The 13,760-nt window shown below is 34.5% G+C and overlaps 1 protein-coding gene across 3 annotated transcripts in view; it reads left to right on the forward strand.

Moving 5' to 3' along the window:
• Positions 1–13,760, forward strand: part of LOC123553018 (proto-oncogene tyrosine-protein kinase ROS-like) — a 133,462-nt gene that overhangs the window by 112,817 nt on the left and 6,885 nt on the right. For 2 of the 3 annotated variants that reach the window (XM_053541762.1, XM_053541763.1), the window contains 16 exons: positions 510–727; positions 1,033–1,174; positions 1,599–1,858; positions 2,608–2,784; positions 3,191–3,401; positions 3,694–3,817; positions 4,838–5,007; positions 5,235–5,336; positions 5,603–5,750; positions 6,223–6,385; positions 6,725–6,919; positions 7,269–7,375; positions 8,960–9,157; positions 9,493–9,627; positions 10,064–10,218; positions 13,449–13,534. In XM_053541762.1, the coding sequence (XP_053397737.1) occupies positions 510–727; positions 1,033–1,174; positions 1,599–1,858; positions 2,608–2,784; positions 3,191–3,401; positions 3,694–3,817; positions 4,838–5,007; positions 5,235–5,336; positions 5,603–5,750; positions 6,223–6,385; positions 6,725–6,919; positions 7,269–7,375; positions 8,960–9,157; positions 9,493–9,627; positions 10,064–10,218; positions 13,449–13,534 (2,591 nt within the window). Of the gene's footprint in view, positions 1–509; positions 728–1,032; positions 1,175–1,598; positions 1,859–2,607; positions 2,785–3,190; positions 3,402–3,693; positions 3,818–4,837; positions 5,008–5,234; positions 5,337–5,602; positions 5,751–6,222; positions 6,386–6,724; positions 6,920–7,268; positions 7,376–8,959; positions 9,158–9,492; positions 9,628–10,063; positions 10,219–11,255; positions 11,353–13,448; positions 13,535–13,760 lie in introns of all 3 variants that reach the window. The other variant, XM_053541764.1, reaches the window with a different exon arrangement.

Consider the following 13,760-nt stretch of genomic DNA (forward strand, 5'->3'; position numbering starts at 1 on the left):
GACAGGCATTTACCCCTACCCTAACCCTTACCCATACCCTTACCTCCAGACAAGGGCACTTCATTATGGGATGGCATGAGCATCATCACTTGCCAGTACTAGTGCAGCTCTTGTTTTATTCAGCAGTTCTGCATATCTTCATTTAAATTTTGGTTTTCTTTGTTACAATTTATGAGCCACAGTTTGGAGACATCTTCTTCTAATGCCAACAAACCTTGACATTTACTGAATACAGTGCAACAGTCAATTGAATTTCAGTGGATGTTTTGAAAAAAAAATATGCATATACATTAAGTCTCCCCCAAACTTGGACCTCTAAAATTGGACCATCTGTCTTTTGAAAATGATCTCTTTAAGCCAGAATTCAATCAACTCCTGTTTCATTTTGAAGTGTTTCATTGTACTTAAAAACTAATGACCAAAGTTCAAACAACATGAAAATAATATTATATTGATTGCGCAAGAAAACTTGAATACAGGTAATAAATTTGTGTTTTTGGTTAATGCAGGCTCTGAGTGTCTAGATACAAACCCATACACAGGCAAGGTGGACATTTTGACATACACAAACACAAGCGTGAAAGTCAGCCTGCATGAAACGTCATGGCCGGACAAGTGTACGAACATAAGTCATCCAGCAGTGGAATTTACTGTGTATTACAGACAGCTAGATGATATGAAACCAAATGATGATTGTAAAGAAGACAAACATGTCTGCCAAACTAAGGTATTTTATTGTGATATTTGTCTGCCAAACTAAGGTATTTTATGGTACTATTTTTCTGCTAAACTAAGGTACCTTATGGTACTATTTGTCTGCCAAACTAAGGTTTCTTATGGTGCTGTTTGTCTGCCAAACTAAGGTATCTTATTGTGATATCTATCTGTCAAACTATGGTATCTTATTGCGATATTTGTCTGCCAAACTTAGATATCTGATTGTGATATTTGTCTTGGTTGAATTTTGGGTCTAAATGTTGGAAGTAAAAAGCCAGTATTTAATATCTTTAGTATTAAATCATGTATTTTCAGTCTGGATACTCGAGGGAGCTGTCATTAGATCAACTGGAACCATACACTTACTATATCATACAGGGAGCAGTCAGTAATTATTACTCAAAATACACAGTCAATTCATTAGGGGAAGCAACTGTTGTGAGAACCAAACCTGGAGGTAACTTCCCTTTTCAAAATCTTTTCAAGTTGGTTTCATTTTTTCTTACAATATGTGCAACTGTGAAATGTTAAAGCAGGAATATAAGTTGCTTAACGTTTAGCCTGCTGGCAGCAAGTGGTTTTGCCTTTGCAGTCTGATCATGATCTGCACTGTTCGCCATTCAGTCAGTATCTTTTTGGTATGCACCCCTTTTAACAGTTAATGGTACTGAACTACTGTCCAAATTGAAAGCTGGATAAGTTTATTACAGAAAATTAGCAGGGTAAGGGTTAAGTACTATTCTTTATATGAAAATGCATGAGGCGGTACCTTCTCTTGATTATTATTACCTGTCATGTTGCTTTATTACTGAAGTTTAAAATATGAGCCAATGAGTAACTTCCAACTTTTCTTCTTGTAACATTTTCCTGAATTATTGCAGTGCCAAGTCCAATTGAGAACATTACGGCTCAGGCACAAAGTCCAGATCGTATAACAGTGTGGTGGCCACCTCCATCACAGCCAAATGGTCCCATTGACAAGATTGTTTACTTTGTGAAATGGTCGACCCAGTTAGAGGATGGTATACTCCACACAACAATGACCGATGCAATATCATATGATTCGATAAATCCCTTCAACAATGGTTTGTTTGAGGTGGACTTAGAAAAACTCTCACCAGAACAGACATACTCTATACAGGTAAAAACTTAACAAGCTCAGAGTATTTCGTAAGAAAGGTTTTTATATATTTTTTGCCATAATTCTTTTTTAGACTCATTATTCATCAAAACTGAGTACAATATTCGTGGATGCTGCGGTAACTGATTCACCAATCCACAAATCAATCACAGAAACAGATAAAATTGTTGTGTAATTTTCTGTTATCTTCACAGTTTGAACATGTATTCTTGTCCACATAAAGCCATTTTTTTGCCAGAACAACAGATATGTATGTCAGAGTCAGAATGTGCAGTATTTCTAATGCAAACATGTAACTCATTTGATATTTGGAATTAAATTTCATTTATCACATGTTTGACGTCACGGGAGTGTAATAAAGCCATTAAATAAAAATGATAATACACTAGTGTAATAAAGCTTTGACGTCGACGTCGTTTATAGTATAGGAGACGTTGGTCAAATTGTCTTGTTTATATAGTAAAAGAAAGCAGAATTTTTTATGTTTCGACAAGAAAGACTAACATGTGGTAAAAAGAATATTACATTTGTGACTTTCCACATTGAATTTATTAAACTCGTTGAATAAAATTGAGCCTCGCATTTTATTATTTTATTCAACTCGTTTAATAAATTCAATATGAAAAGACACTCATGTAATATCCTCTATATATCATTAAAAGGATGTCTAATATTTTATGATACATTTTAATCATGTTGACTACATTAAAGTGATTAAAAAATCGGTAATTAGCTGTTTTGATGTTTAGGTGATAAGCAACCAGACTGAAGGCAACTTTGTAACAGAGAGTGTACCAGTCATATCAACTACATACCAAGCACCAGATGACCTTGAACTTCTAGAGGTCACAAATACATCTATACAGTTGACCTGGAGGTCACCTAGTGATGACAGTACTCGAGTTGTATCTATTTACTATGCTGAGGTGACTTTTTTATGGAATTTGAAATTCAGTAGATTTTTATGCTTGAACTGTACTCCAATGACTTCTACTCAAGGGTCAAACCTGTTATGCTAATGGAACCAGGCAGCACAAGTTGGAGCACCGACATCTTAAATTGCAAACCTTCTTTTGGATAAGAGTCTTGTTTTGGTGCTTAACACCTTGCACATCAAAAAATCTACAGAATCTTTTAGAATTGAAGCATCTTCCAACTAAAATTTCTACAGTTTTCTGAAGGGGTTGCCCAGGCAACCAGTAGTGATTATGAATAAGCATAGATACATATGATGATGTTCTGAGTAATAAATATCTGTCTATAGTTTTTTGAAAGTATTTGTTGTTTATGAAAGTTTAAAATGAATATTTACCATATATTTATTTTTTCCAGGTAAAAGAAAAGCAGCAGTTGAAGTTTGAGATGATTGACATCCCGATACTTACCTTCAATAATACTTTGTATAACGAGACTTTCACTGATCTGAAACCTGACACGGAATACTCGTTCAGGCTCAACATCATATACAAATCTAAATCAACATATGAGGTTTACCACTGGCCAAAGGAAGATTCTGACCTCAAATATCTGTTCAGGACTTTAAGTAAGTTGAACTAGAAGTTCTCAGAAATCTCAAAGATAAGGACTTTAAGTAAGTAAAACTTGAAGCTCTTAGAACCAAATATTGCTACCATAATTAACTTGCAGTTTATTCCAAATTAGTGCCTAATAAATTCTAAATAATACTTGATATTACAAATATTAATATTTGAAATATTTTGGTTCTTGTTATTGTTGACTTTTTGTATGCAATTTATGTTTTTTTATTTAGGTTTAAAGTGCATTATTACTTTGTTTTCATTTTAAAGTAATTAGTTTTCATACTAAAATTTCAGCGGGTATCCCAGGGTCACCAGATTCTCCAGATGTACAAGAATTTAAAGAGGGAGAGTTTGAGGTGAGCTGGCCGCTACCTGAAGATAATGGAGAGATTATTGAGCACTATATTCTACAGTACAAGTAAGTCACATAAACCTGCATTAGGGGCCACCTGTATTAAGCAGCCTCTTGCATTAAGCAGACAGTTAGCTAACTTCCCAAATTGACTTTTTTCCTAATTTCAACTGGTCTTAAGCAGCCATCTGTCTTAAGCAGTCAGATTGTGTTGCTTAGATGGCTGGCTACTTAATACAGGTTTGATTGTATCACAAACACTTACTTGAAATATAGTCTGGTGTTTGACCTGTTTGTAATTCAAGGTATATATAATACTGTTTGATGTGGTAGTGATCAGTTTTGCAATGGAACTTCTGCAATTGGTAGATAGTAATAAAATTGAAATCACAGATAAAACAATGCCAGATTATAATAATAACATTCGTAGCTTAGTGTTATTCATGTTTAGGATATTTTTTTTTTCAAATTCGTCCCAAGATTTTTGTGACGAGTCTTCCTGAGTACAGAATAGGCTGTATAGACAGGAGGACTTTTAAGACGAGAAAAAGGTCAGAGAGACTCCCTCCCTCCATGCCTTACTTACATAGAAACCTTTTGAAAGAGATGCTACTATCTTAACAGATTCTTTCAATACTCATAGGAAAAATAATCCAAGTCTAGGGCATGCAATCCGCAGTTAATATTGAATCTAAGTTTTATTTGAATTCATGTGAATTTTTTGTTCATGGTTAAGTTTTCAACTTATTACTTGCAAATATCTGCTGCAAGTCCTTGTTCTGTAATATTGTAGTATTAAATCATAATTGAGCCGTGCCATGAGAAAACCAACATAGTGGGTTTGCGACCAGCATGGATCCAGACCAGGCTCCATGCTGTTGGCTTTTAAAGCCTATTGGAATTGGAGAAACTGTTAGCGAACAGCATGGATCCTGACCAGACTGCGCGGATGCGCAGGCTGGTCTGGATCCATGCTGGTCGCAAACCCACTATGTTGGTTTTCTCATGGCACAGCTCATTTACAGAGAATGATTAAATTATTTGTTGAATTTTTCAAATTCAAGATACAATTTAATGATTCTGCAGGTATATAGATAAAGACAACTGGAGTGATGCCTGTAATACAAGTGAGTTACGCTGGGTCATTGATGACAGTGTTCTTCAGCGTGGCTATACGTACATGTTCCGTGTGAAGGCAGAGAACAAGAATGGTTGGGGACCGTACAGTCTTAACAGTTCTATCTTCTCATATCCAAGTAAGACTGTTATTCTATGGTGTTTAAGTGCCAGTTGCTTTTATTTTAGTTGATTTCTTAGAACTGAAACAACCCGACAAGCTAGAATTTTATTATTTAAAAGTAAAATATTTCTTCTACAATGATATTAGAAACACTTAAAGTTTTAAAAAATGTAGATTATAACTATGAAGGAAATTTTATTTCGATAACTGAATTAAATTAAAGTTTGATATTATATTCAACAGGTTTAGAGGCTGAGTCAGAGGACAGGACAGTTATTGTGGTAGCTATTGTGGTAGCTTTAATTGTTGTGCTGATTGCCATGGCAACCATTGCTATATGCTATTGTAAGTTTAAGGGCACCTTAAAACATTGACGACTATGCAGTTTAAGATATTCTAACTAATTCTGTTGTAGTTAACCAAATTGACACACCCTAAGTTTTAACATTATAAACCAGAAATAATCTAATTTATTGTGAAACCTGGTTGCCGGCCTTTGACATGGTACTCAGAAGGACACTATCAGACCTTGAATGTTTGACCTTAACTGTCAGTTTGACATAAGACCCAAATGACAAACACCTGATCAATGAACATTATGCTTGTTGCAGCAATGTGCCGGAAAAGACGTGAGGAGAAGAAGAAAAAGAAGAATCAAGAGTTTGTAGCTGTGGCACGAGGCCCTGACCTCGAGCTTGCTACGTTGAGAGAACTTCCTATGACCCATATACAACAAAATAATACTCTTTATGCTATGAAGTAAGTTACTTACACATTTATCTTCCTTCCTTCACAAGGCCCTTGGTGTAACCCTGTTGCCATGCACATACATAAAATAAAGCCAGGAGTGGCATTCAGTGTCTACGTCTGCTATTGAAAGCTACAAAATCACTTTATGACCTGACCAGTGTTGTTGTGACTTAAGACCTAAACAAACAAAGATTTTGTATATTTTTAGTGATGTCATCATGTATGTAATGGTCACCAAACATGTTTGCTTACTGTGCAGTCTGTAAAGAAGAAACAACACAGGGAAAATACAATGAACTTGTTTTCTAACATAACATTGGTTAAGTCAGAAAGGAGTAGTAAAGTCAAAGTCTGTGCTGCTGTCAGTGGAACATATGTTGAACTTGTACATTCTTGCATGGGTTTTACTTGTAAATAATTAGCACACTTTTTCTTGAATGATTGACAAAGTATTGGAACAAAATGTAACATTGTTTTTCAGCATCATTCCTACAGATGATGAAATTGCGGCTCTGCCTCATTTCCGAAGAGACCAGCTGGTTCTGTGTAAATTCCTCGGAAGTGGTGCTTTTGGTGAAGTGTTTGAAGGAATTGCGAAAAATATTATTAATGAAAGTTCAGGGGATACAAGATGTGCTGTAAAGGTATTGTGCAGAGATAAAATTTTATTACTTTTTTTGGATCTACTTTTGTTGTTCTAATGTAATTTCAAGAATGAATAAATTTAGCAGTTGTTCTTGTATTTATCAGTTTGGCGGCTAAGTTTAAACAATATATACCAAAAAGTAATTTAGGGTCAGACATCCATATGACTCCATACATGTACTTTGTAAAAACGGTCAGTCTTATAAAGTTAATTGAATTTTATAAATTATGTAATCTTTGTTGGGTAATACCAAAAGTGTTTTGATTTCTAACATACTTACGTACTTCGTCTCCCCACTCGCTGCACCACTTTACTTATGGGTGTTGTTTTGTTTCAGACACTACGTAAGAGTGCGTCAGACCAAGAGAAGGAAGAATTTCTGAAGGAGGCGTTGTTAATGAGTAACTTTCACCATGAACATATTCTCAGTTTACTCGGGGTGTGTCTGGACAATGACCCACAATTTATCATCCTCGAGTTGATGGAAGGCGGAGATCTACTCTCATTCATGAGAGCATGTAGACTTACTTCTGTGAGTAGAATAGCTAAGTTTTCATCCCTATTTAAGAAGTAAATCGGGATTTTCCAACAGTTTTGTAGTTTACATTGTTGAAATCTTGGCCAAAGATTGAATTTCAGCATCTGAGTGGTTGTTTCTCATCTTAAATTTGAAATTGACCAGTGACAGAGTGGCATTCTGAGACTGGTCTGAATGTTCAATTTTATAACCTTGCCACAAGTAGTTCCCTTGATAAGTACGACAAAAAATGTGGGCAGAGATAAAATTGAAAACTGTGTGCATCAGAGTAAATGCAGTGTTAGAAGAGGTACACTGTTTCAGTATTAATATTTTCTTTCATTTGAAGTTTAATTTTTTCCAGATACAGAATCAGAGTCGTGCAGAATTGTCACTGACAGATCTTGTAAAAATATGTGTACATGTAGCGAGTGGATGTAAATACCTTGAAGACATGCATTTTGTTCATAGGTGAGAAATGTATTTAGTAATTGCAGTTGGAAGTAATATACAATGAATGAATGTAAAACTTTGTAGGAATTATATAATGAATTTAAATATTAGATTAAATTATTGGATTTTATGCATGTATGAAAATAGTAAGTAAGTAAGTAAGTAAGTAAAGACTTTATTTAATGAGGCTACACATTTGGTTTCCCAATCTTCCATGTGGGCCTCAACGTATATACATATAAACAACAGAGCATTACACAAAGTTACAATACAAAACAAATAAGAATGGTACATAAATAAAAGTTTTGTACAAACTGAATAAGAAATGTGGCATTGTTAACATAATTTAAAGATTGTCATACTCAAATAATTAATATCAAGTTTAACACAAAGCAAATATATTTTTGTTGGAAATGAACAGGTAGATTATAATTGCATTATTCACATATAAAAAGAGAATTTCCACTTAACGTATGAAGCTTGGAATTCCTTAAGTGTTTCAGACTTTCGTATATTAAGTGGAATATCATTCCATAGTTTGGGACCTGAGTACACCAATGATTTACGAAAGAGTTCTTTCTTTGGTTTTGGAATGACTATTTCAGAGTTATTTACAGATCTCAAGTTATGATGATGCCTTTGATTAATATTTTGAAATTTATCTTTCATATACTCAGGAAAGGAGTTAGCATTGATGGATTTGAACATCATTATTGCCTTTTTGTATTGAAGTCTCTCGTCAAATTTCATCCATTTTAATTCGCTAAATAAAACATCAGATGGAGTATCATAGCTTTTATCTAGAATTATTCTTGCTGCCCGTTTTTGAAATTTGATTAGATTTGTGGTCAACTCATTGTTGCAGTTGCCCCAAATTGTACAACAATAGTCCAAATGTGGTAAAATATAGGCATTATAGAATAACTTCCTTGTGTGAATTTCAAGATACTGTTTGATTCTCAGCAGTAAATATAATTGAGAGTTACATGTTTTAAGTACTTTTTCAACTTGAGTCTTCCAGTTTAGATTATCATCCATGAAAACACCTAACAATTTTTCAGTTTTAGAAAATTCAATGGCTTGATTTTCTAAATATAGATCTGAATTGCTAGTTGAGTCTGTGCTTCTTGAGGATATATACATTGCTTTAGTTTTTTGCGCATTTAAAATCATCGCATTTTGTTTGCACCATCTGTTTACACTGTCAAGGTCAGCTTGAAGGTTTTGGCATAATTCAGGAACAGAGTATCCTGAGGCTGTTATTGTAGTATCATCTGCAAACATATCTGTGGTAGAATTGTCTACATGAAATGGCAGGTCATTTATGTAAATGATGAACAGTAGAGGCCCTAAAACTGATCCCTGCGGTACCCCGGACAGAACCTCTTCAGGTTCTGAAAGGGTACCTGAAACACTGACTCTCTGTGTTCTATTGGAGAGGTATGATGTAATCCAGTTGATTGACTTTTGAGACAGATGATAAAAGTGGAGTGAAAAAATACTTAAAAAATGAATAAAAACATTTGTGCAGATTCCAAACCTGCAGACTAGGCACACATCCTTGTTCACTTCCTATTTAAACCTATAATGCAATGATTTCAGAGATTTGGCTGCCAGAAACTGCCTTGTGTCCTCTTGCGACCCTAATACAATGGTCGTGAAGATCGGAGACTTCGGTCTCGCTCGGGATATATACAAAAATGATTACTATCGTAAAGAGGGTGAAGGTTTACTTCCAGTACGCTGGATGTCACCGGAGTCTCTCGTAGATGGAGTGTTTACTACACAGTCAGATATCTGGTAAGATAACATTGTAGCGTACAAAACAAACATGTTTTTCACTGTTTAAATATTTCTTAAGAATGCTTATGAAGAGATATTTTTTTGATTAAGAAAATGAAATGAAATAAAATAGAATATTCTGGTATATGATAAAACTTTGTACCTTAGTTTGCTGAAGAATTGTTAAGTGTCATCAAAGTCATTACAAAATTATGTAATGATATTTATACATCCATGGAGAAAAGGTAAAGTCATACTCAGTATAATCTTGTGTACAGTCTATTACCTATTTTCAACCAACTTTTTCTTAGTCAAAGCAGGTTTCAAGGCCTTATATTTGCATTCTCTTTCAGGGCGTTTGGAGTATTAATGTGGGAGGTGGTGACTTTTGGTCAACAACCATACCCTGCCCGCACAAATATTGATGTGTTACATTTTGTACGTAGTGGAGGGCGCCTTGATAGACCAGAGAGCTGTCCTGAGGACTTGTATGTTGTGTTTATTTTATTATTTATTTCATAAGATTTTAATTTTTATATATCATTGCCAGTTTAATATGTAAACATTTCAGTGAGATTGCCAGCACCATAATAGCATGTCAAAAGAATGTTGTCAAACATTATTTCATGTATATTACATTTATTTATGTAATTTTCGAGAAGACTGCAATAGTATCAGTGTTTGCTTAAAGGTTGGTAGTGTAAACAAATGCCTTTGGTATACATGTTTACACAATTTTCCATGTTTAAAAGTTAGACGTATCATATAGATTTTTATGATAATGTCTGAGTACTTAGAAAGTGTACATATTTATCAGACTTACTAAAATGTTGCACTTGCCAGTAGATATTGCTATCCTAATATTGTGTTGTTTTGAAATGTCATGTTACATATAATTGCATTGTTTTACAAATACTGTTTCAGTTACCAATTGATGTGTAAGTGCTGGAATTTCGAGCCGGAAGAGCGGCCATCATTTGCCTTCCTCCTTCAACAGTTAGAAAAATTCCATGAGACGTGTTTAAGTATTTCTGAGTACCTGGTACCAATATGCTCAAGTAACAGAAGCCTTGCTGCAGGTAATTCATCTTTATGATTCAAGCGTTTATCCAATTTTCTCTTTAAGTCACTTCATTGGAGAGCTGATTACAAAATTATCGTAAAACAAGTGATACTTAATTCTAACATTATTTGATTGCCAGTTAAACAAAGAAGAAAGTCAAGCTCTGCATAAGCTCTGTAAATCGGGGATAAACAATGGTTGACATGCGGACCAGTAAGAGAGCATTATGACGTCAGTCATGACCGTAAATTGGCACATGATGTCCGGTTTAATACTACTTGGATAAGTGAAGCCCACTAAAATTTTCATCAAAATATGTCAATGACCATGTAAAAATGAAAAAAACAGTCGAGGTCATCTTGTGGTTTGTGTTTAATCTACCACAGTTCATAGTCCAGATGCTTAGATATCTAACCACTCGGACTAACGCCCTCGTGGTTCAATTCCTGCACATCTGAACTCCTAACTGTGACAAATCAAGCAACAAATCACTCGAAGGCCTTGATTATTTGAGCCTCACCATGAGCAAATCAACATAGTGCATTTGCGACCAGCATGGATCCAGACTAGCTGCGCATTTGCGCAGTCTGGTCAGATCCATGCTGTTCGCTTACGATTTCTCTAATTGCAATAGGCTTTGAATGCGAACAGCATGGATCCTGACCAGACTGTGCGGATGCGCAGCCTGGTCTGGATCCATGCTGGTCGCAAATGCACTATGTTGGTTTTCTCATGGTGCGGTTCAAATAAACCTACACAGGTTTCTGAATCATTATGTATTTTATCTGAACCTGTCTATTTTAATGATATATCTTAGATATATTTAGTGTTTCTTAAAAAGTAAAATTAAAAAGACATGGGGCCGAAAATACATGTAACAGAATGCAAAATAATGAAAATAAAGAAGAGAATTAAACGAAAGTAAAAACTACATCTTTTAAATATATTGTTGATAGCTGAAGCTTGTAATTTGGCAATGTATGACCCTTGTATTGATTAAGTAAATCAGGTTTTAAACATTTTTTTTTTTTTTGCTAATTGCAAACATTAAAGGAGGTATAAATGTTGTCCCGGCCAGTGACCCTCGATGGCCGGTGTGGCGCGGTGGACGGGATGTGCATCCCACAACACCAAAACCAGAGGGTGAAAGGTAGAGCTCCGTTGTTGTTTGGACGATGTTTCATTTCACCTGTTATTTTCATTTTGTTACTATCCATGTTTTCTACCCTGTTTTTCATATTTACTTAAAAACTGTTACTTCATTGTTAGTGTAGATGATATGGCCTTTGCTTTTCACTTAGTTGTTTTTTCATAATATTGTGTTCTTTTAAGATGAAATTGACATTGGTTATGAACAAAGCTATTGTGTTTCTGTATTTCTGTTTATAGTTAAAGTCAAATTGGGCTAAATGTGGGTAGAAAATTCTAGAAAAGTCAGTATTCTAGTATACAACCAATGTACATGTAATTCACAGATTTGATATATAGTGAAACCTGTATTATCAGTTACCTCTGTAAAACAACCACTTGTTTAAAACAGTCAATTTGTCTACCACAGTTGGCATGAGAAGTTTTGCACATTTCATTACCTCACATTAACCCGTATCATGCTAGAAACGATTGATTCTGCCGTTGCGACCAGTGTATATCATGATCAGCCTGCACATCTGTGCAGTCTGATCATGATCTGCACTGGTCGCCATTCAGTCAGTATCTTTTTGGTTAGCACTCCTTTTAACAGCTAATGGTACTGTCCAAGTTGAAAGATGGAAAAGTTCATTATATAAATATAGCAGGATAAGGGTTAACAGACACAATCAAATTGAATCTGCTACTATCTATTGCTTCTAAATAATTTTCGTAAATATTTTATTGTACATGTATGAAGGAACCTAGTTTAACATTCCATGGGAGGCTGCTTATACAACTGAGTAGCTACGGTATATCATCAGATGAAAGTAAAACTACTGTAGCTGAAACAGTGTTGTATTAATAAAAGATGAAGGAATGATCTTTAAGGAATCTTGATATTCTGAAATCAATTTGAAATCAATTGAATGTTGCCTCTTTTTGAGAGCAGTGCCTTAATTTTTAATAAGTTTCATGTGAAGTTTTGAAAGGACTGCGAAAAAAGACCAGTTTTGGGGCATTATGTCCAAGTTGAGCAGAATATTAGAATGATTTCAATATTTACCTGTTAGGACAGATTTTCACAATTTATATTTGGTATATGTTACCAGGACTTTTTTATTCATAATTAATTGACTGTCAGGTTAGGTTTGTAATAATTATTTGATGTAGAAATTTAAGTGACTGTCCTCACTAACAGACAGTAGTTTTATGTTGAGATGACAGATATGCTGGGCACATGTTGTGTTGTTCAGTGATGCTTTGTGGTGATTCTCTATTTGCAGTGTGCATTTGTTTCTTGCATGTTTTGTTTTACCTGCAGAATTGCCTTCAGCAGGCTATTTAGCAAACAGACTGTATAGCAAACAGTAAAATCTCCTTTGACAGGTTTTATAGCAAACAGTAAAATCTCCTTTGATAGGCTGTATAGCCAGCAGTAATAATCTCCTTTGATAGGCTGTATAGCAAACAGTAGAATCTCCATTGATGGGCCATATAGCAAACAGTAAAATCTCCTTTGATGGGCCATGTAGCAAACAGTAAAATCTCTTTTCACAGACTGTATACCAGAAAGTAGAATCTCCTTTGACAGGTTATATAGCAAACAGTAAAATCCCCTTTGACAGGTTGTATAGCAAGAGTCAAGTAAAGCAACCTAAGATTTAAAACTCTTAAAAAAAATTATAAGTCATATTGCTTATTTTTTGTTTGTTCACAGTATTCAGAGAATATCACCATTTGACACTACATATTAAATGAATACATGGAAACTAACTCAGGAATTGTGTAACATTTTCATTTAAAGCTGTAGAAGATATTTTGTACTTAATTATTAAATAATAAAATAATTTGCCTTTTTGTTTTACAGAAAGAAAAAAATCACGCATCTGTGTTAACGTAATTTCAACAACCACATTGAAATTCAAGCTTACTACAGAAATATGTCTGAAGTATATCCATTGTCATCTAAAAGAAGTTTTGTTATAGGTGTTTGAACAAACCTTTCTTACCAAGTGACCCTTTCTGCTATGAGGTTGGTTGGAGTTTTCAGGGATATATTTTCATTGACAGTTGCATATAACAATGATATATATATAATTATTATGTATATTACAGTGGCTGGGTACAAGTACCTGACAGGGAGGACAAGGAGACTGACGTCGACCTCATCAGATGGACCTGAATACTCGCATATAAATCATGTATGTATACTTTATATCCCATATGTGATGTGTGTATATTACATTGCATATACATCACATTTTAGTTCATATCACATATAAATGACATATGTATAATTCATATCCTATATCTTAGTTTGTTGTTGGTGTGAATACATCTGTTGCTCTCTAATTGCTTATGAACACTTACTGAGATATCAGTTATAAAACATATGTGTACCTCAGATTTGTCATTAGGATATATGCG

Source organism: Mercenaria mercenaria, chromosome 4 (assembly GCF_021730395.1).
Source record: "Mercenaria mercenaria strain notata chromosome 4, MADL_Memer_1, whole genome shotgun sequence".
Lineage (NCBI taxonomy): Eukaryota > Metazoa > Mollusca > Bivalvia > Venerida > Veneridae > Mercenaria > Mercenaria mercenaria.